Source organism: Biomphalaria glabrata, chromosome 1 (genome assembly GCF_947242115.1).
Source record: "Biomphalaria glabrata chromosome 1, xgBioGlab47.1, whole genome shotgun sequence".
Taxonomy (NCBI): domain Eukaryota; kingdom Metazoa; phylum Mollusca; class Gastropoda; family Planorbidae; genus Biomphalaria; species Biomphalaria glabrata.
Genome location: NC_074711.1, coordinates 53,647,118 through 53,671,197, shown reverse-complemented (window position 1 = coordinate 53,671,197; position 24,080 = coordinate 53,647,118). Strand labels below are relative to the sequence as shown.

The 24,080-nt window shown below is 37.4% G+C and overlaps 1 protein-coding gene across 1 annotated transcript in view; it reads left to right on the top strand.

Annotated features, from left to right (window-relative positions):
* Positions 1-24,080, top strand: part of LOC106070699 (uncharacterized) — a 58,566-nt gene that overhangs the window by 17,319 nt on the left and 17,167 nt on the right. Inside the window, exons 2-4 of the mRNA XM_056043714.1 lie at positions 3,864-4,000; positions 17,613-17,887; positions 19,617-19,816. Coding sequence (XP_055899689.1) covers positions 3,870-4,000; positions 17,613-17,887; positions 19,617-19,816 — 606 coding nt within the window. The 5' untranslated portion in view covers positions 3,864-3,869. The remainder of the gene's footprint in view (positions 1-3,863; positions 4,001-17,612; positions 17,888-19,616; positions 19,817-24,080) is intronic.

The window sequence follows — 24,080 nt, the reverse complement described above, 5'->3', positions numbered from 1 at the left end:
TAATTCGTCCTATAGCGACGGTCTAGTTCTACTGTAAAGTCGGTATCATTACTTCAAGTTAGTACTTTTAATCTTTAAAATAAGTAAAAAAGGGTGCACAGTCTTCCAAGCAAGTTTACTTTAATAAAGAGTATAGCTTCTCTTTCTCACTAGTTTGCATTATTGTTGAAATGTCTTGTATACTTTGATCTATTATTCTACGGTCGACAATAACCAGTGAAATTTTGATGTCAAACTTTCTTTCCAAAGACAGTAAACGCCGCGCCACGCCTGGTCGTGCGGTATGGGCGCTGGACTGTTGTTTGGTCGTCTCGAAGGTCACGGGCTCAAACACTTCCCGCTGCCAAACCCGTCGTCTTGCGGGAGGTTTGGACTAGGAACTAAATTATCTTCAAATATGAAGGTACACTCGAGGCATGGATAACATTTTACATGCATTTATTAAATGCCTTTTAGTGATGTCCAGATTTCATATCAGAGAAATACATTTCTAATCAATCATGAAAGTACAAACACAATCTAGATTATATTTTGAAGCTTCATTGAAATAAAAGATTATTGTCTTTTAAATATATGATTAATAGTTATTTCAATCGAAGTTGAAGTGATAAATAGTTGGCAAATAAGTAGTTCCCCATTTAAATTTTGCGATCTGTTGAACAGTTGATAAAAAGGCTATCTGTTTCTATGACCGACGGTTAACGAGGGTGTCATGTGACCATCACAATGACCAATCGACTTTATTTTCCCCAAATAATGTAAGGTACCCATTAGAATTGGACGGACACTGGGACATACACATAAAAATCCCAGTCTTCACTGAGAATCAAATACGAGAACGCACGGTTCGGAGACCAAGCGATTTACACCTCAGCCTACAGTCCTCTCTCTACATGAATAGGTTTATAAATGATCCTAAATGTTTTGTTTTTTACTCTGTACGGCTTCTCGTCCAACGCGAACCTTATCAAAGCGAAAAAAAAATTAAACGTTGGTTGTGCTTTTTTTAAAAAATTAAATTAAAAAATAAAAAAAAAAAAAGCTTATATTAAGCGTACTAGTATTAACTAGTCTGCATCAGTCATGTCATTAAATTTATACTAGATCTAGACTGACAATAAAAAAGTATTTATACAAATTGAAAAAAGAAGGTGTAACGACCTGTAGTAGAACACATGGCGCCAAGTCTTCTCAGGCCTCTCAAGCCAACACAGTAAGTGGAAAGCTTATGAATATGGAAGATTGTATAGTAATCTATTGTTTCTATTGTCTTGCCCTATTTTCAGGTTTTTTCCTTCTTCGAGATACCAAACAAATAATTTATTACCAATAGTTAGTTAACTAATATTTTTTTTATTGATTCTTGTTGTCAGGTTTAAGAAACAATAATGTAAAATTTCAGCTTGATTCGAGTTTGAGTGTGGGAGAAATAACGTGTTCAAACTTTTCAATAATTATAGTAATAATAATAATAATGACTGATCTCAAAGATATCTTCATGACCTTAACATTCCTAGGAACATTCTCGTTGCCTGTCAGAGGGCGTTACTGCTGCAGACCTGCCACATCACCAGAAAATTCCTCAGTGGAAACTGATAGAGGGACTACGATGAATTTTGTTTCCCTTAAACGAAACTCGACCCTGGCTTCGACAGAGAATGAATAATCGTTTTTTTATAATAATAATAATAATAATCTGTATTATCCATATGGAAATGTGTCTTACACTTATGTGCATTACACCAAACAAAACATGATAACTATAGAAAACCAAAATATACATTCACACATTCAGACTAACTCATAATTTACATGTGAAAAGTTGATATCAGATCGTTGAATTTTATTTTGTTATTTGATTACCAGGGGGACAGAAGAGTTTGTGTGTCTGTTTGTCTTTGCTATCGGTGTCTTGTATCTCTTTTGGGATGGTAAGATCACAAACTCCTGACCCAGAGGGTGATTATTTATTTCTAGAACCTTTTGTAGCTTTCTTACGATTGACGTTATCAAACAGCTGCCCAAACGGGTTTTGTTTTTTGCCAATGGCTTTACCAGCATCATTTAGGATTCCTTGGACTTTATTTTTATTTTTAGTGCTCAGATTGCCATACCAGGCAGTGATATTAAAACTTAAAATATTGCAGATGTGAGCGTGATAAAACAATGCCAAGGCCTTTACGCTAACATTAAATGAGGACATTTTCTAAGTAATCGTAATCTTTGCTGCCCTTTTTTGCTGTTATAATCAGTATTTGCAGTAAAATGTAATTTATTGTCTAAGATAGTACCAAGGTATTTAAACGTTTGCACTATTTCAATTTTCTCTCCAGCTAAAGAAACAATATCATGTACCTTCTTCTCCTTACGAAAATCGATTATCACTTCTTTGTTTGTTTGTATATTTAATATTAAAAAAATATCTTTACCTTATTTTTCAATGTGTTCTATTTCGTTGAAATACTCATTTACGTCTGAGCTCTCTGAGAGCAGGTCAAGAAGAGCCGCATCATCAGCGAATTTTGTGAAGGAGCAACAAGAACTATCGGATTGAAAATCATAAGTGTACAAAATGAACCACAATGGCGATGTGACAGCCCCCTGAGGCGCCCCTGTGTTAACTATACGTGCATTTGTTTACCCTAACCCTCTGAGGTCTCTGGGTCAAAAATTCATTAGCCCATAGTATTATATATGGACAAATCTTCAAATCTTTTATTTTTTCAATAAGTAAATGAAGTTGTATGGTATTAAAAGCTGATGAGAAATCAATAAAGAACAATCTTACATATGTGTTAGGAATGTCTAGATGCTTGTAAGCACAATTTAAAATATTTGGGAGAAATAACGTGTACAACCTTTTTCCCAGACAGACAGACAGACAGAGTGAGTTTATATAAGCTTTGTAAAAAAAGTTATGTTGTTATTTTTAATTGATTATTACAAAACATATGGCGGGTGATATTTTACCTTTCAGCGGGCAGGTTTTAATCTTTCACCCGGCCGAAGTTGGCCCGCGTGCCATAATTTAGCCATCACTGGCCGTGTGTTTCAATAAACCTACTCTGATACTGTAGACTTATGGAGATTTGAATCATTCGTTGCCTCTGTAATCCATAATCTTATGTGAAAAAAACATATCTCTGTCATATGGACGCGACTACGTGTGAAAAGAAAAAAGATGATTCTATTAATAACTTACAAATGAAACTCCTATAGAGCATGTATTATGAAATAGTCCAGAAGACAGCCGTGATGCTAAAATAAACAAGAGAGGTAGAATAGAAAGTAACTAAATTAAATATACCCAATGGGAAGCATTACGAAGTCAACTTCACGTTATAAATTGATTCCTTTTCATCTTGCTCCATGTAAATATTAAACACTTCTCGGTTACCCAAGTACAGTCATGGAAGTACATGTCAATATTAAACACTTCTCGGTTACCCAAGTACAGTCATGGAAGTACATGTTCCAAGAACAATAGAACTAGAAACAAAAAAAAAATGAACAGAAAATCGGGATAAAAAAAACTGCAAGACTCCTATTTCAATTTGTGTGGAATTATTTGTTCATCTATCTATCTATCTATCTATCTATCTATCTATCTATCTATCTATCTATCTATCTATCTATCTATCTATCTATCTATCTATCTATTTTATATGTTACCGGCAAAGTTCGAAAAGCAGGTACTAGAGAGAGAATTCTCTATTTCCTACTTTGCTTCAACAATCTACAGAATGCCGGATTTCGCACTTTGCCGGTAACATATATAATTAATAAAGACATCAGCATAAATCAATTATACATAAAGTGTCATTAATGATGAACATAATGGATCATTGACTTATTATTTCCAGGTGACCATGTTTGCCCAGCCAGGTAGCTGGCATGGCCACGTGTACAACAAGTCCCCAAGGAGATTCACATCTTTTCTCATTGCTGACATACTGGGTGAAACACGAAGCTCCAGCTGTAAAGAGGAAGCTTTCAGAAAGTATGTGCACTGAAGAGTTAATTATCCATCCTCTTTGATTACATCTTGTCTCTTGTTTGACTTGTTTAGCTCAATAGAATCTGTTTGAAGTCATGAAATGGTGCAGCCAGGGCCGGATAAAAGGGAGGTCAGGCGGGGCTAGATCATGACCAGAGAAGGGCCCCTCAATAGAGGCAAAGGAAATATCCGATTTTCGTCATTTCTGAAACTTAATTTTTTGCTTACATTTTTGTTTCCATTATTACTGACAATGCTTTAAATCTGGGCAATAGTAGTGTCAGTGTGTAGCGTGGCCGTAATATAGTCGTGCAACTCCACATTTACGGCAATGCTTCCACCCAGGACCTTCCCTCCACAAACTCATTTTTTGTTCTAAAATATACATATTTTTTTTTTTATGAAGGAAAATGAGATCAAATGTACACGTACTCTATTTCTAGCTTTTTTAAAAAATATGGCATGCTTTTAGATATAAATATTATGTGGATTTTTATTAAAGCTTTTGAAAAAAAATCCTGCGTCCATTTAGTTAAATCCGGCCCTGGGTACAGCATTACTTATGTTTCTATTATCTCGGAAATGGTGTCAAACCGTGGCTTGCTAAGCGTACTGGTGTCAAACCGTGGCTTGCTAAGCGTACTGGTGTCAAACCGTGGCTTGCTAAGCGTACTGGTGTCAAACCGTGGCTTGCTAAGCGTACTGGTGTCAAACCGTGGCTTGCTAAGCGTACTGGTGTCAAACCGTGGCTTGCTAAGCGTACTGGTGTCAAACCGTGGCTTGCTAAGCGTACTGGTGTCAAACCGTGGCTTGCTAAGCGTACTGGTGTCAAACCGTGGCTTGCTAAGCGTACTGGTGTCAAACCGTGGCTTGCTAAGCGTACTGGTGTCAAACCGTGGCTTGCTAAGCGTACTGGTGTCAAACCGTGGCTTGCTAAGCGTACTGGTGTCAAACCGTGGCTTGCTAAGCGTACTGGTGTCAAACCGTGGCTTGCTAAGCGTACTGGTGTCAAACCGTGGCTTGCTAAGCGTACTGGTGTCAAACCGTGGCTTGCTAAGCGTACTGGTGTCAAACCGTGGCTTGCTAAGCGTACTGGTGTCAAACCGTGGCTTGCTAAGCGTACTGGTTTTATAATTGAAGTTTCCGACTACTTCATGATTGATTCTTAGGGCAAATATGAAAATAGGTCAGTGAGTCAGTTAGGGTTAGACTTGATAGATAGAAGTTAGGGTTAGACTTGATAGATAGAAGTTAGGGTTAGACTTGATAGATAGAAGTTAGGGTTAGACTTGATAGATAGAAGTTAGGGTTAGACTTGATAGTGAGTCAGTTAGGGTTAGACTTGATAGTGAGTCAGTTAGGGTTAGACTTGATAGTGAGTCAGTTAGGGTTAGACTTGATAGTGAGTCAGTTAGGGTTAGACTTGATAGTGAGTCAGTTAGGGTTAGACTTGATAGTGAGTCAGTTAGGGTTAGACTTGATAGTGAGTCAGTTAGGGTTAGACTTGATAGTGAGTCAGTTAGGGTTAGACTTGATAGTGAGTCAGTTAGGGTTAGACTTGATAGTGAGTCAGTTAGGGTTAGACTTGATAGTGAGTCAGTTAGGGTTAGACTTGATAGTGAGTCAGTTAGGGTTAGACTTGATAGTGAGTCAGTTAGGGTTAGACTTGATAGTGAGTCAGTTAGGGTTAGACTTGATAGTGAGTCAGTTAGGGTTAGACTTGATGGTGAGTCAGTTAGGGTTAGACTTGATAGTGAGTCAGTTAGGGTTAGACTTGATAGTGAGTCAGTTAGGGTTAGACTTGATAGTGAGTCAGTTAGGGTTAGACTTGATAGATAGTCAGTTAGGGTTAGACTTGATAGTGAGTCAGTTAGGGTTAGACTTGATAGTGAGTCAGTTAGGGTTAGACTTGATAGTGAGTCAGTTAGGGTTAGACTTGATAGTGAGTCAGTTAGGGTTAGACTTGATAGATAGTCAGTTAGGGTTAGACTTGATAGTGAGTCAGTTAGGGTTAGACTTGATAGATAGTCAGTTAGGGTTAGACTTGATAGATAGTCAGTTAGGGTTAGACTTGATAGATAGTCAGTTAGGGTTAGACTTGATAGTGAGTCAGTTAGGGTTAGACTTGATAGTGAGTCAGTTAGGGTTAGACTTGATAGTGAGTCAGTTAGGGTTAGACTTGATAGTGAGTCAGTTAGGGTTAGACTTGATAGTGAGTCAGTTAGGGTTAGACTTGATAGTGAGTCAGTTAGGGTTAGACTTGATAGTGAGTCAGTTAGGGTTAGACTTGATAGTGAGTCAGTTAGGGTTAGACTTGATAGATAGTCAGTTAGGGTTAGACTTGATAGTGAGTCAGTTAGGGTTAGACTTGATAGTGAGTCAGTTAGGGTTAGACTTGATAGTGAGTCAGTTAGGGTTAGACTTGATAGATAGTCAGTTAGGGTTAGACTTGATAGTGAGTCAGTTAGGGTTAGACTTGATAGATAGTCAGTTAGGGTTAGACTTGATAGATAATCAGTTAGGGTTAGACTTGATAGATAGTCAGTTAGGGTTAGACTTGATAGATAGTCAGTTAGGGTTAGACTTGATAGTGAGTCAGTTAGGGTTAGACTTGATAGTGAGTCAGTTAGGGTTAGACTTGATAGTGAGTCAGTTAGGGTTAGACTTGATAGTGAGTCAGTTAGGGTTAGACTTGATAGTGAGTCAGTTAGGGTTAGACTTGATAGTGAGTCAGTTAGGGTTAGACTTGATAGTGAGTCAGTTAGGGTTAGACTTGATAGTGAGTCAGTTAGGGTTAGACTTGATAGTGAGTCAGTTAGGGTTAGACTTGATAGTGAGTCAGTTAGGGTTAGACTTGATGGTGAGTCAGTTAGGGTTAGACTTGATAGTGAGTCAGTTAGGGTTAGACTTGATAGTGAGTCAGTTAGGGTTAGACTTGATAGTGAGTCAGTTAGGGTTAGACTTGATAGATAGTCAGTTAGGGTTAGACTTGATAGTGAGTCAGTTAGGGTTAGACTTGATAGTGAGTCAGTTAGGGTTAGACTTGATAGTGAGTCAGTTAGGGTTAGACTTGATAGTGAGTCAGTTAGGGTTAGACTTGATAGATAGTCAGTTAGGGTTAGACTTGATAGTGAGTCAGTTAGGGTTAGACTTGATAGATAGTCAGTTAGGGTTAGACTTGATAGATAGTCAGTTAGGGTTAGACTTGATAGATAGTCAGTTAGGGTTAGACTTGATAGTGAGTCAGTTAGGGTTAGACTTGATAGTGAGTCAGTTAGGGTTAGACTTGATAGTGAGTCAGTTAGGGTTAGACTTGATAGTGAGTCAGTTAGGGTTAGACTTGATAGTGAGTCAGTTAGGGTTAGACTTGATAGTGAGTCAGTTAGGGTTAGACTTGATAGTGAGTCAGTTAGGGTTAGACTTGATAGTGAGTCAGTTAGGGTTAGACTTGATAGATAGTCAGTTAGGGTTAGACTTGATAGTGAGTCAGTTAGGGTTAGACTTGATAGTGAGTCAGTTAGGGTTAGACTTGATAGTGAGTCAGTTAGGGTTAGACTTGATAGATAGTCAGTTAGGGTTAGACTTGATAGTGAGTCAGTTAGGGTTAGACTTGATAGATAGTCAGTTAGGGTTAGACTTGATAGATAGTCAGTTAGGGTTAGACTTGATAGATAGTCAGTTAGGGTTAGACTTGATAGATAGTCAGTTAGGGTTAGACTTGATAGTGAGTCAGTTAGGGTTAGACTTGATAGATAGTCAGTTAGGGTTAGACTTGATAGTGAGTCAGTTAGGGTTAGACTTGATAGATAGTCAGTTAGGGTTAGACTTGATAGTGAGTCAGTTAGGGTTAGACTTGATAGATAGAAGTTGATAGATAGTCAGTTAGGGTTAGACTTGATAGATAGAAGTTGATAGATAGTCAGTTAGGACTTTGGTTTGATAGATAGAAGTTGATAGATAGTCAGTTAGGACTTTGGTTTGATAGATAGAAGTAGATAGATAGTCAGTTAGGACTTTGGTTTGATAGATAGAAGTAGATAGATAGTCAGTTAGGACTTTGGTTTTATAGATAGAAGTAGATAGATAGTCAGTTAGGATTTTGGTTTGATAGATAGAAGTAGATAGATAGTCAGTTAGGACTTTGGTTTGATAGATAGAAGTAGATAGATAGTCAGTTAGGACTTTGGTTTGATAGATAGAAGTAGATAGATAGTCAGTTAGGACTTTGGTTTGATAGATAGAAGTAGATAGATAGTCAGTTAGGACTTTAATAGATAGAAGTAGATAGATAGTTAGTTAGGACTTTGGTTTGATAGATAGAAGTAGATGGATAACTAGATTGGACGAGAAGGACAGAACAGTTTCATTGTTTTCTTGCCATACGGTGCTGTCTGGCTGCAGCCTGGGGAGAGGGGTGGAGATCTACACCGCCCCTCCGGAAAAAAAAATATTCCATACATTGATTTGTTATCCAATAGTTTCTGGACTCCATTAATAAAGCTAATCTACGAGAAATCAAGCCTGATCAAAACTAAAGCAAACTACATTGTCACTAAATTGTACACTCACACCACAACTTGCACAACTTGCACCCATGTTTATCAATATCATAAATAATTATGATAAATTTATTTTTTTTTACACTACTTGTGTTTTATCCACGCACACACACACACAAACGAACAACCCCTTTTCCCGAAGAATTAGTGGTGTGTTTGTGTGTGTTTGTGTGTGTTTGTGTGTGTTTCACTGTTTGGGGGAAGGGGGGGAGCAATTACATCTACCGCATCTCTCACCTGATCCGCTAGTGAAACTATTGCCATGCTTGTTTGAGGACAACAGAGTGGGGAGCGGACCCCAATAAATGTCACCCACTCCCCACACAGCAACTCAAACTCAATGTTACATAATTAACAGCTACTACTTTGATTCGTTAATGAAACTTTAGCCTTTCTTGTATCCAATGTCTACACATTACTTATTCAAATTTAAACAACCAGATCCTGTAACAGACCATGCTATAAACAAGTCTCTATAAGTACAGCCTGTCATGATTGGTCCTTCCTACAGGTCACTAAGGTCAGACAGTATGCACTCACATGTATTCTCTCGACATTGCAACTATAGTACCTTCAATCAGTGCATGGTATGTCTTGTATAGTATACTAGTCGACCGGCGCGTAGCATACGCCGCTATTTTGCAGGGCCGGCCTTAGGCCACTGCAACCTATGCGACCGCAGTGGGCCCCGCACTTTTATAGGACCCGCACTTTCATAAGACCCGCGCTAATTCAAGGTGTATAAATTATTAAATTAAACCATTTTATAACTTAAAACAGATTTCCCGCGCCCTCCTGTCGATTTACCAGGAGCTCCTGGAAATTTTCCGAAATTGCAAAAGATACGAAAAAGTCCTTAAAATATACGGAATATATAGACAAAAATTGTCATTTTGTGGTGTCATTCAATATGGAAAACGCCAATCCTACGCGCGATAAATAAAAACGGCATTATGCATTAGCCGTAATTGTGTAATCTTGTAAAAGAAGCTTCTCGCGCTAATTAAGAATTACTTGAGATCAACAATTCTCAAACATAAATTTAAACATTTAGCAATTCTTGCTGTTAAGCGTGATCTATGTAGGAAACAGAATTATTATGATATGCTGTATGAATTTGCTACACGCAAGGCTCGTAAAGTAATTCTGTAATTTCACTTATTATCCGCTTCCCTACCCAAACTTGGCCCCGCGAAATCCGTTTCGCATAGGGCCCCACAATTGTTAAGTCCGGCCCTGCTATTTAGTGACCTGTCAATGTACATAGTAGATTACTTGTTCTCCTTCCAAGATTTCTTGGTCACAATGGTTAAGTCCGGCGCTGCTATTTAGTGTTTGTAAAATGTTTGCTTGTAAAATGTTTTACATGTTTCGGATGTTCCTTCAGAGTTGACAATAGTTTACTTCCTAGTCCAAACCTCCCGCAGGACAATTGGGGATGGGAGCGGGCAGGGTTTGAACCCGGGACTATCGATAAATCCAAACGACAGTCCAACGCGCAAGCCGCACGACCAGGCAGCCATCCGTAGTGACCGGTGAATACTTGTTCTCCCCCCACCCCTCTTGTTCTTCGTGGGGTGACTATCCGCAGAAATAAGAGAGTGATCTTTCTTTTACTTCTTCTTACTTCTTGTAGTTCAAATTCTTGAGCCATGAAGAGAATTCATCATCATTATCATCATCATCATCATCATCATTGGCCTCCTTCAGTCATAGAACGACTATGGTTCATCTCAGAGAAGAGAATTATATATATAGATAGTAGGATACAGAATATGCCTTTTAGGTCTTGTTTCATATATGTATAGTTTATTGCATATTTGTTTTAAAAACAAGAGAACTCACTTATTGAAGACCTATTTTGAGAACTCTTCAAAGTTAGGTGAATTAGGACTTTATACTAATTTTTAAAAATCGTATTCAGACAGGCGAACAGAAGGTCAGACCGACCACACTAAAACAAGCATTGGTTTATCCTCCTCAAAATCCGTTAAAAAAACAACAACTAACAAACATTGATGCATTTTAAAATGCAAAATTGATACGAATTTTTTTCTTCATATTTAATGTAAAAATTCTAGAATTTCTATTCTTGTTACAGATAATGAATTTATCACTCGGTGTGTCGTGAACTATATCTACTAGAATTCACTAATGTCGTTTACTTTTAAAATAGTTGAGAGAATCTTAGAATGTCGCCACTCTAGCCGAGACATGGATACGTACAATGTACAACTCTAGAAGACAGCATGACTCTCCACTCAGTCACGTGATGACATCTACTACGTAACGAATACTCTATGACCATCATCGTTACTGTAGTGAGATCTAGAGAACTGGACTTTTTTTTGGATATAGAAACCTTCTCTCTTTCAATTATCTAAGCATTACGACATTGGAGCTGACTAATGGGACGGTTGGTGTTTCTTTTAGACTGAAATTAAAACATCTTCAAATTTCATAAAAATGTAAAAAAAAAAAAATACTATAAAATAAAAAAACATCAAGCTACACAAATAATTTATCTGAACCACAAACTCATTAGCGGACAACTATGGGTCCAATCATGGGTCCTCTTTTCGAAAATGTAGGCGATAAAAAAAACTATACAAATTTCAGAAGCTAACAAGGTTACAAAGACAGTTTGTGTGGAAACACAAACTCAAAATCGGACCCCGAAGTGGTCCACCCAGGCAGGTAAAAAGTCAGGTTTCAATATTATCAGAAAGAAAAGAACATCAGAATGAAATTCTATTATAGAGAAATAACAGTGAAGAATGAAGAAAGAAGGTTGACAGATCTTGTGTGGTGCCCCAGCAGACCAAAGATAGGTGAATGTGAAGCTATATATGAGCCTGGCCTAACCTGTCTTATAATGAATATCTAATTGATGTTATTGTTTTGTAAAGGGTCAATCCTCTAGAAAAACAATTATTTTTGTTAATTTCCTTTAGTTATGTCTTTTATATTTGTTCTTGTAACGTTCTAGTTTAAGCAATATTATGATAAAATACGAAACACAGGATTTATATATAGTACCAGGTGACCGAGCCTCGCTCGGTTGAATGATTTGTCAAAGAAATTTCATATTTATCCGAACTCATTTTGGATACATTTTTATGATGAAATTGAACATTCGGGAAACTTACTATTTTCCGTGTCATTGTACCTTGCGATTTGAATAAAGAGTCTGTTAAGTCCCCTAGAGTCTTCCCATGATTCTCTTGGCGTATGTCCAATTAATATAGGTACTAAATACATTTTTTCTCTTTAAAAAAAGTTAACATTTTGTTGTGTAAATGTAGTAGTTTGTATGACAGAACTTATTTAATTTAGCAATACATTGTTAAAAAAATCTTTTTTGACAAAAAATCTAAAACCATTTGCATAAATATCTTTAAAATATTGTAAATAATTTCCTCCCCTACTAAAGAGACTCCGATGTTTGTTACTATTAATAGTGAATAGTTGTAAAAGTGGTGTATTTTTATGAAAAAAATGCTTGCATAAGTGATTTGAAAAATTAGATTTTTCGCTTTCAGAAATAATAAAAGTACCTGTTGCATCAGAACTTTGAATGGTCTAAAATATTACGATGTCGGATTTTCACTTTCTTTTCTAGTTTACTAGATCTAAACGGGACGGACGTTCGAAGGACGGACGGACAGACATTCCACACAAATCTAATAGCGTTTTTTCCCATTTCCAAAATCACAGCTTTTTGTTTTTTGACCCCATGAGAGTTGGCAAGCTGAAATGAGGACTTGTAAAACTATGCTATTTGTTTTCTGTGTACTGTCTGTCCTTTCGACTATCACTTTTAGATATCAAACAGTAAGATAGCTTTAAAAAAATCTGATCTCACGATATTTGGTAGCCTGCTAAATCTAGATGCTACGGCTATTTTTACAACGCACTCTGTATTATGGGCGTAGCCAGGATTTATATATAGTACTAGGTGACCGAGCCTCGCTCGGTTGAATGATTTGTCAAGGAAATTTCATATTTATCCGAACTCATTTTGGATACATTTTTTATGATGAAATTGAGCAATCGGGAAGCTTACGGATTGCTCATATGTTCTGTGTCATTGTACCTTGCGATTTGAATAAAGAGTCTGTTAAGTCCCCTAGAGTCTTCCCATGATTCTCTTGGCGTATGACAACAACCTAATTGAGACACGCATAGGATTCTGTTAACTTGATTTTCCTTCTACAAAAAGACTATGAACTAGTGTAATCTTAGGCTCGGTGCCTTAAATACATCAATGGTCAAAAATCTAATTTTTTAAATCACTTATGCAAGCAGTTTTTTTCATAAAAATACACCACTTTTACTATTCACTATTAATAGTAACAAACACGTGAGGCTCTTTAGTAGGGGAGATAGCTAGGCACCATATATTGTACACATTTATGCAAACGGGTTTTTTTTTACATTTGTATTGCTAAGTTAAATAAGTTCTGTTATACTATTTACTACATTTACACAAAAAAAAAATGTTTACTTTTTTTAAAGAGAAAAAATCTATTTAGAATCCATACAAGTTGGACATAATTTAAAACAACAATTAATAAGTAGTTTCTCATATTATTACGTGAACTGCCGCATTACATAGAATAGAACACCAACTAAAGGATTTTTTATTTTCTTTACGGAGATGTTTTTTTTTCTTGGGGAATAAGAGATTGACCCTTTACAAAACAATTAGAGCAATTCATCACAAGACATTAGTTAGGCCAGGTTCACATCTAATTTGACATTTACAAGATCCGTCAACCTTCTTTCTCCATTCTTCTCTATCATTAGCCTTTGATAAAATTTCATTCTGATATTCTTTCTGAAAGTATTGAAACCTGCCTTTTTACCTGTCTGGGTGGAGCACTTTGGGGGCCGATTTTGAGTTTGTGTCTCCACAAACAGTACATCTATTTAAGTCATAGAAATTGGTTGCAGGAACCTAAACGTTGATCTCAAAAACGGCTGTAACGATTTTTCTAGAATTTTTCTATGGAATTTAACCTTTTATGTGTAATACACATAAATGAATAAATATATCTATATCTTTATCTATCTATCTATCTATCTATCTATCTATCTATCTATCTATCTGTCTGTCTGTCTGTCTGTCTGTCTGTCTGTCTATCTATCTATCTATCTGTCTATCTATCTATCTGCTATCTATCTATCTATCTATCTATCTATCTATCTATCTATCTATCTATCTATCTGCTATCTATCTATCTATCTATCTATCTATCTATCTATCTATCTATCTATCTATCTATCTGTCTGTCTGTCTGTCTGTCTGTCTGTCTGTCTGTCTGTCTGTCTGTCTATCTATCTATCTATCTATCTATCTATCTATCTATCTATCTGCTATCTATCTATCTATCTATCTATCTATCTATCTATCTATCTATCTATCTATCTATCTATCTATCTATCTGTTTGTCTGTCTGTCTGTCTGTCTATCTATCTATCTATCTATCTATCTATCTATCTATCTATCTATCTATCTATCTATCTATCTGTTGTATTATTTTAATGTTTCCAATTATCCAGTTCTTTAAAAACAAAACCATTAACACAATTTATATACGATACTACTGAGCTCTCTTTGATATAATTATCTAAGCAGACCAACGATTTCTATTTCTTATTTAAATGAAAATTGTGAACATAGTTTCAATGTACAGCTAATTATAGGTCTAGATAATTATTAAATTACAAACTAACAAAACTGGGTGAAGATTTTCTGAAGGTGTTAATTTCAAAATAAACTTTACACTGCTAATTGTTACCTTATATTGTTATATATCGATCTAAAAGTAAACCAAACTATAATATGTGTATTTCATAAGCAAAGCCTTTTTTAAAATATGTGTATATGTGCACTGTTATCCATACATTGTATTCAAACCATAAAAAAATCTACTTAGTTTAATTAGTTTGATATGTTGAACATGACCTTTCAGCTTTGTCTCATTATGATTTTTCTTTCATTACTGCAACTACTCGTGAGCGTAAAAAACCCTAAACCAACAAGACTCTTCATAACCTTCTTAAATTGCCTAAACCTGTTTTAAAATCTTGGTGAACGCTGAAAATATTTTAATCAACGAACTTGAGTCTGTGACGACTTTGCTGCACGAACCTGGTGTGATCTGCTTCACAATCATTGTATTTCTCCGCCCTGGGATCTTCTTCCAATTACCATTCGTCCACTATTATATTTCAGCTGCTAACGTCCATCAGCGGCTGCCCAGCCTTTCATCACCGAGTCGTGATGGTACATAGGACACTTCATCTGATGCTTTCGTATTTGTGTCTGTTTGTTGGTTTACACAATGAAACCTGTTGGGCTAACCAAAGTTGAACTCATTACAGGAGCAGACTGAAGACATGAAGAGAGCAGACTGAAGACATGAAGAGAGCAGACTGAAGACATGAAGAGAGCAGACTGAAGACATGAAGAGAGCAGACTGAAGACATGAAGAGAGCAGACTGAAGACATGAAGAGAGCAGACTGAAGACATGAAGAGAGCAGACTGAAGACATGAAGAGAGCAGACTGAAGACATGAAGAGAGCAGACTGAAGACATGAAGAGAGCAGACTGAAGACATGAAGAGAGCAGACTGAAGACATGAAGAGAGCAGACTGAAGACATGAAGAGAGCAGACTGAAGACATGAAGAGAGCAGACTGAAGACATGAAGAGAGCAGACTGAAGACATGAAGAGAGCAGACTGAAGACATGAAGAGAGCAGACTGAAGACATGAAGAGAGCAGACTGAAGACATGAAGAGAGCAGACTGAAGACATGAAGAGATTTGATTTTACATTTTTGGTCTATCCGGTGTGCAGCATTTGAAAAGCAAAGTATTTGACAAGAATTCAATGCAGTCACTTGTGTGTGCACTTGTCAGCACTATAGAATCAAACTTCTTCCACTTGTAACATAAAGTACATTTTATAATTTAGTTAGAAACAGAAGTCTCTCAGTATGGTGTCATTAACATTGGTTATTTTGTCTAATTAACTCACAATCTTCCAAATTTTTTTTTTTTTGTTTTAAATTTCATTATGCGTTTTCTTTTAGGATCCATTATGCTGCAACCACATTCCTTCATGTCTCTTTCTCTTGTTTTTCTCTCTCCTAGAGATCAAAATTTAAACAAAAGAAGATCACTTTGATAAAATGATTTTTTTTTTACAATACCTCTATTCAAGTTAGAACTTTCTGGAACCGGGATCGAGGATTCTGGACGCTGATCTCAAAAACGACGATTTTCCTAGAAATTTAACAGTTGATGTATATTGCTGAGAAAAGAATTACTAGCTCGTTGGCCACACGGGGAAAACTCTAGTTTGACCGTTATAATTTTTCAAAGTAAAAAATAAATAAATATAAATTTGGCTGGAGACTATATCTAGGTCTACAGCCAACATGACGTAGTAAGCCGTATTACCGTTTAACTGAGTAAATTTAAAGTTGCTTCAAATGTATTGAAGTTTATAAGCGTTGCTTATATTTTTACGTAAGTCTAATAGAGATTACATCTAGATTCTAGATCTAGATTAAGAGTTCTAAATCAAAACTTGAGGTCTAGTATTAGATCTAGATGTCCATAGAATAAGTATACCAATAAATAAACGCACTAATACGCCTTCCTGGATGGCCGAACCATATATTCGTATTTTCTAGCAGCTGACGACGTCAGGGGCTAGATACCAGAATCGAACCAAAATTTTTTAAAAGTTATTTAAAAAAATTATTGTTGACTAGTCGATCGGCGGCGTAGCATACGCCTCTATTTTGCAGGGCCGGCCTTAGGCCACTGCAACCTATGCGTCTGCAGTGTGCCCCGCACTTACATAGGACCCGCGCTAATTCTAGGTGTATAAATTATTAAATAAAAGCATTTTATAACTTATAACAGATTTCCCGCGGCCTTCTGATTTACCAGGAGCTCCTGGAAATCTGCAATTGCAAAATATACGAAAATGTCCTGGAAATATCCGGAAATTATTAAAATCTTTTGAAAACTCATACAAATCTCCTGAAATATATAGACCGAAAATTGTCATTTTGGGGTGTCATTCATTATGGAAAACGCCAATTCTACGCGCGATAAAAAAAACGGCATTATGCAATACCCGTAAATGTGGAATCTAGTGAAAGAAGCTTCTCTCGCCTCAAACTAATGAAGAATTACTTGAGGTCAACAATTCTCTACGTATCCCTACGCAAACTGGGGTAACTCTAGTCCGTCCGACTTGCAGAAATAAAAGAGTGATCTTTTCATTACTTGATGTCCAAACTCTTGAGCCAAGAAGAGAATTATACATAGAGATATTGTCTTTTAAAAAAAAATATTTTTATAAAATGTTTTTCTTGTTCCCAAGTCCCACAGTAACTCGTTCTCATATATAGCTAAGACTTGCGAGTGTTGGTGTTGCTAACTAAGAAGCAACGAGAATAGTTGCTGGCAGAGAAGAAAAAAAAAAGATCAGCCACTATAGACTTATAACGGAAGCAGACGATGATACGCACCTTACACTCATGCGCATCCGTAATGACATATAGACCTAAGGTCACTGACATTTCGTTATATGAAGACCATATACCAGACTTGCTTATTCGACTCAAACGAACCAGAGGAAACTTAACGGCTACTCTAACATCCTGTCTGCACTTAAAGGGAAAATAGCTGAACAAAAGGGAGGTAATCTAAAATAAAACTTGCAGTTCTGAACTATCCAACACAAGCTGCTGAAGAAGTTATGCAATATATACATTCCATTTCACATTCTCCTTTCTTACATCGTCACGTGATGCTCTAGTTCTACAATTATGAAAGAAACTTCTGGACTTGTTCTGTTGTAAGCCCAACTAGAGTGTCCCTTACAAAATAAAACACTTCTTACTTATCTTTATTTATCTGTTGTTGTGTTTTTTTAATGTACAAAACATGATAGAGAGTTTTTTTTTAAAGTTACATTCATTCTGGATGAAATGATTAATTTTCCTTAACTCTTACACACTTATCAAGTGACTACTCGGACTGCAACCAGCCCTCGTGCCCTGAGTTTCACTGCACTCACCCGCACAGCACCACCATCGTCAGCTTTCACTCACTCAAGCACCACCACTCCATTCACGGTCACCGTGACCTGGTGCACGCTGCCCTAGCTCACCACGGACACCACCGGAACCACTGCGACGACATCTATCAGCAGGACCAGTGCTTGGAAAGTCATAGGGATGTGGATAACTCCAGGTCCACCTGCAGCCCTGGCTGTGGATCCCCATCATTGTCCTCTTCCGGTAAGTCTGCCTGTCAGTGAACATGTATATAACGGGAAGTGCTTGCTATATGTCTTCACTTCCTCTAATGATACATATCTACAAAACAATTGGATGTCGCATTTTGTTTTTTATACAATTCTTTTAATTACCTCCATTTTTCTTCAGGGTTAAAGAGCTTCAAAGTTGGTCAAAAGAACGCAAGTGCGCAGTGTTGTGAATGCGGATTGGTGCGCATGCGTGATGTGAATGCAGATTGGTGCGCATGCGTGGTGTGAATGTGGATTGCTGCACATGCGTGGTGTGAATGTGGATTGCTGCACATGCGTGGTGTGAATGTGGATTGCTGCACATGCGTGGTGTGAATGCGGATTGCTGCACATGCGTGGTGTGAATGTGGATTGGTGCGCATGCGTGGTGTGAATGTGGATTGCTGCACATGCGTGGTGTGAATGTGGATTGCTGCACATGCGTGGTGTGAATGTGGATTGGTGCGCATGCGTGGTGTGAATGTGGATTGGTGCGCATGCGTGGTGTGAATGTGGATTGCTGCAAATGCGTGGTGTGAATGTGGATTGCTGCACATGCGTGGTGTGAATGTGGAGGGGTGCAAATGTGTGGCGTGAATGTGGAGGGGTGCGAACAGTCAGTGTGAATGTGGAGGGGTGCGAACAGTCAGTGTGAATGTGGAGGGGTGCGAACAGTCAGTGTGAATGTGGAGGGGTGCGAACAGTCAGTGTGAATGTGGAGGGGTGCGAACAGTCAGTGTGAATGTGGAGGGGTGCGAACAGTCAGTGTGAATGTGGAGGGGTGCGAACAGTCAGTGTGAATGTGGAGGGGTGCGAACAGTCAGTGTGAATGTGGAGGGGTGCGAACAGTCAGTGTGAATGTGGAGGGGTGCGAATGCGTGGTGTGAATGTGGAATGGTGTAATGTGTGTTTAATGCATAAAGGAACAAACATGACAGGAATGGGAGGCGACATATTACGTTTTGTATTTATTAATATAATAGAAGTAAAACCATGGAACTATACTAATGAAAGTTCTAAGCAGTATTTGTACTAACATGAATGTCTTGTGTTTGATTCCCAGATTTGCTAATTTTTTTATGATACCTAAAACATGAATGTTTAGTTTATTATTTGAACCTAAAATAGGAATTGATAAAAAAAAATTTCTTGTCGCCCATGATTATAGTTTTCAATAAACTCTCTCCACTTGGCTAGAGGAGCTTCTTTGAAGATATGGCTCCATTAATTTGACTGACCTTGGGTTTTAATTATTTTTTAATGTTAATTACTATAATACATAAATCAACCGAGAAAATTTTCAAATATATTAAACAACTAGAATTCGAAGCAACTAGAAACACGATAAAAGACAATCTACTATCTGGTCGATCTCATATCTCTTGCATCGCGTTACGTTCATGAAAATGTTCACAAAGCACTCAACCATTTCAACATATAAAATACAAGAATATAAACATAGTAATACATTATAGGATGCAATATGGCGCTATACGCAATATGTATAAATTAATCAAAATAACACTCATTACAGTTGTTATGCAATCCTAATGTTTACTCTGAGAATCATGCTCGTAATCCAGAGGAGTAAAGCTTAAACTATGCCAGTCTGTGCGTCTGCTCATCCGTCTGCCCAAGTGTCCAGATTGACGACATTTGTGATTTGAACTCTTACAGCTCCTCACTCTCTAAATCAACTTCCTCTCCTATTCCTTATCCAGATACTGAGATGGGAGACAAGAAGAGGAAGAACGAAGACGACCTCAAAGACGATGCCAATTCCGTCAAGAAGAAAAAAGCACGAACAACTTTTACCGGCAGACAAATATTTGAATTAGAGAAACAGTTTGAGCAGAAGAAATACTTATCGTCTGCTGAAAGAGCGGAAATGGCGAGTCAGCTGGCAGTGACCGAAACACAGGTGGGTTCTTCAAATTTTTCTTTAGCAGTCAATGACCATACAGTGATAGGCCTATAATAAGATGTGTGTGCGTGTTCGTGTGTGTGCTTATGTTTGTGAGTGTTAGAGTTACAACAGTGCACACAATGCAGCCCCCCCCCCTCCACGCCTCGCCTTCACAATAAAGTGCGGGGGAGGGCCTCCATAAGCTAAACAATTTGAAAACCTATCTTAATAGTCATTCTGAGAATTCAATAGGGAGAATACTATTATCTGTGCAAGTATTTTTATGTCATAAAACTATCATTAACTATATCTATTTTCATCATAGTCTACAGAAGGCCTCCGCAAATTTTGTCCAGGGCCTTTTCTAACTTAAATCCGGCCCTAGTAAGAATGTCACGTAAATACTAAGCTCCTTACATTGTGCGTAGTCAGAGCTGTGATGTCGTAGTGCTTAGCACCAAAATGGGAGATAACACTTTTGTATAACATTGTGTGCAGAATTAAGAACAAACTTAAAATACAAATGGTAACAAGATTCATTATTCACTGAGTGAGAGGACTGTTTTCACGAAAAAAAAATGTAAAAAAATGTCAGACCATGCAATCTAAGGGTAGATGATGTAAAAGCATCTGTTTCTGTGGCCCACTGTTAACGAGTGTGTCATGCGGTTAGTATAACGACCAACCGCCTTTATTTTTTCCCAACTAATGTTGGGTACTCATTAGTGCTAACATGGGCGTAGCCAGGATTTTTTTTCGGGGGGGGGGGGGGTTGGGGGGATTTTTTTTCTCCCCACGGCCCCCCCCCCCGAAAAACATATATATATCTTTGTTTGGATGAATGTGTGTGTGTGTACATAATTAATCTCTACTACATTCTGACCCTTCATTCTTTTGGAAGACGTTTATTGTGCCCTAGAAGAGGTTCTTCCTTGAGTTAGTGAAAAAATTGTAGACTCCTCGCCCTTGCCAGCAAGGGGTCAAGCACTATTTCTGGTATTGAAAGCCAACTAAATGCATATTCTGAGGTACCTACAGTGCATTATTTTGTTATTAAAAGTTTTATTTCAAAAACCTAATGTGCTATTCTTACTGACTCCCGCGCCGTTCAGCGCATTTGCTGGCAAGCTGTTTCCACAAAAATCTGTCACTGGCAATGTCTGAAGCCTCTTCCCACCTGCTCTGAGGACCTCAATGAAAGTTTTTTTGGGCCAAGTTGTACTAGGATGTCATCGTAATTCATGCGTAATTCATTTTGTCGGAGAACATGTCCCGCAAACCTCATGCGACTCCAACTTCGGCATAGGGTTTCCTTGATTTAGACCCGATCTCTATAAATGACTCCTAAAATCCGTCTTAGTCATCTTTGTAGAGCCACATTTAGTGCTTTTCAATTTCGGCAGATGACTATTCATTGCACTTTATTAATGGAGCCCAGCCACTGGTAGACATGTGTAACTTCTCTTGACTACGATCTTGGAATTAGGTGACTTTTTTGCTTTAGAAGTTATATTGAAAAGGGAAGTTTTATCGTCAAAATCATCTGTTGGGGGGTTTTAAACTAAAATACGTCTGGAGTTTTTTTTTTTTTTTTTTATTCAAAACCACATTTAGCTACGGTCATAGAATTTGGTGACTGTAGTTTGCTTTAGAAATAATATTAGAGAGGCTTTCAACCTTAAAACGCTCTGTAGGGGATTTTAAACTCCAAACTATCTTGAGGGGTTTTAAACTTTTAATAAAGCCATCTGGAGGAGAAGGGTTGAAACTCAAAATCCCCTATTGTCTTGACTACGCTCAAAAAATGTTAGTGTGAAATTTGCTTTTTTTTTTTAAACTCAAAACCCCTTTGGCTACGCTCCTACAATTTTGAGTATGTAATTTGCTTTTTTATATTGAAGAGGGGTTTATTGTAAATTTGGAGAGGGGTTTAAAATCAAAATCTTCCTTAGATGTGCTCTTGGAATTTGGGGATTGTCGTTTGCATTTTTTTAGTTTTATAGAAGAGGGGGATTTAAATGCAAAACCCCCTGTGTCAAGACTCATTTTCTCTCTAATATACGTATGTATAATACTAAATGTACCCAAGTCCTGGGCAATACCATAACGACACATACAACGACAAAATAAGATTCAGAATGAAAATTCACAGACATGTAATATGTTTATTACATTATCTGCACTATAATACAGAATCAGTTCAGACATTTCTAATAGCCAGTATCGATTAAAAATATACCAGCTTAATATTCCATAGACAGAATAATGACAACACAGAAAAATAATTAGAGTCTACACTTAGACTATATCTATATCCAAAAGTCCAACTGTCCTGGACTAGGAACAAAACTACACTGTCTTATTATGAGTTACATTATATTCAACAAAAACATCTCACCAAGTAAAAACAACCCAAAACAATAACAGTTTTGAAGTCAACAACCTGAATTGCCCCCCTTCTCCTCTACAGTAAACAGGAGACCCAGGCTGACAGAACTCAGTCCTGACACCCTGGTAGGGGGTTTTAATCTCAAAACACCTTGGTAGTGGGTTTCAAACTCAAAACCCCTTGGTAGGGGTTTTCAAACTCAAAACCCCTTTGTAGGGATTTTCAAACTCAAAACCCCAAGGTAGGGATTTTCAAACTCAAAACCCCATGGTAGGGGGTTTTCAAACTTAAAACCCCCTGGTAGGGGTTTTCAAACTCAAAACTCTCTGGTAGGGGGTTTTAAACTTAAAAGTGATTGTTTAGTATTAAAATTTCACGTAAAATAAACAAAATTAAAGCAAAAGATCAGTCACTAAACTCCGACCCCCCGACCCCCCCCCTGCGGGAGGGGGGATTTCATTTCGGGGGGGGGGGGGGGTCGAACCCCAACCCCCCCTGGCTACGCCCATGAGTGCTAAGTAGAATATGAGGAGCTCTTAAAAATTAAAAATCACCGTCTTCAGCAAGAATCCAACCCGAGACCTCTCGGTTCGGAAACCAAACACTTCACCTCTCCTCATACTCACATTAAGAAGTATATCCTTAAGTCCCAAAGTGTAAATAATGACACTATATCTTACACGTGACCACGCAGACCCATAATGTGAAATAGATCTCAGTAATTCGTCACACCTGAAATAGCAGCCTACTCAAAATTAAAAATGCATAAAGATTAAAGGACTAACTTCGAATTCAAACATTTAAAAGTGCAGTATTCCAATGGCTGAGCCGCAGTCCTAGCTATGACCTACATACTTTGCCACAACTACACAAAGTCGTCACGTGTCAGTGATTAATTTAAGCTTTTTCTTTGACGTCTACGCCTGTCTTCTTTTGGTTTCAAATGTGTATCCCAAGGCCTTTTAAGAACCCGCAGTTCTGCAAAAGAATGCCAGTGTCCATTACTGAAAATATGTTAGATTTATTTCTTTTCCATACTTTTTATTGGGCATTGCCAGGCGAGCTTACTCTTGTATGTGCTATAGTAGCCTGCTGGGAAGGAGAAAAAAAGCTGGACACAGTGCCACAGAGTAATTGAATACAAGTGCTATGAACAGTATTTGATCATTGGTTAGGTGAAAACGTGTTGAGGACAATAATTCTTGCCCATGTCACACAGGACACGAGCTTCTAGCTTGTAATCTTTTTTTTTTTGTCTGTTCTCGCATTGTGACTTTATGATTAGGCCTACATTGTCAAACTTTAATAAACAAATAAACAACAATACTATCGTATCACCATACAAGGCCATTCTACCTTACTGACATATTACATTACTGACATTTTACATTACTAATTTTTTACATTAATGACATTTTACATTACTGACATTTTATCTTACTAACATTTTACATTAATGACATTTTACATTAATGACATTTTACCTAATTTACATTTCATTATTATTAATATTATGTCAGAAACGAACAAGTAGTCATTCTCTGGCGCTGCCAGGGTCGAGTTTCGTTAAAGAGAAACAGAATTCATCGTAGTATGAATTTTCTGGTGATGTGGCAGGTCTGCAGCAGTACTGCCCTCTGACAGTATTATTATTATTATTATTTATTATTTATTAATTTTCATTCTCTGGCACTGCTGGGGTCGAACTTCGTTAAATGGAAACACAATTATTTATTATTATTATTTTGCCTATTAATATACTGCCATTCATAAATATAACAACATTATGATACTGCCGTACGACCATACTTAATTACAACACGGCCATATTAGCATAATGTTCAACATAGGCCTACTATCATACTGTAAGACTTTGCTATATATCGAACA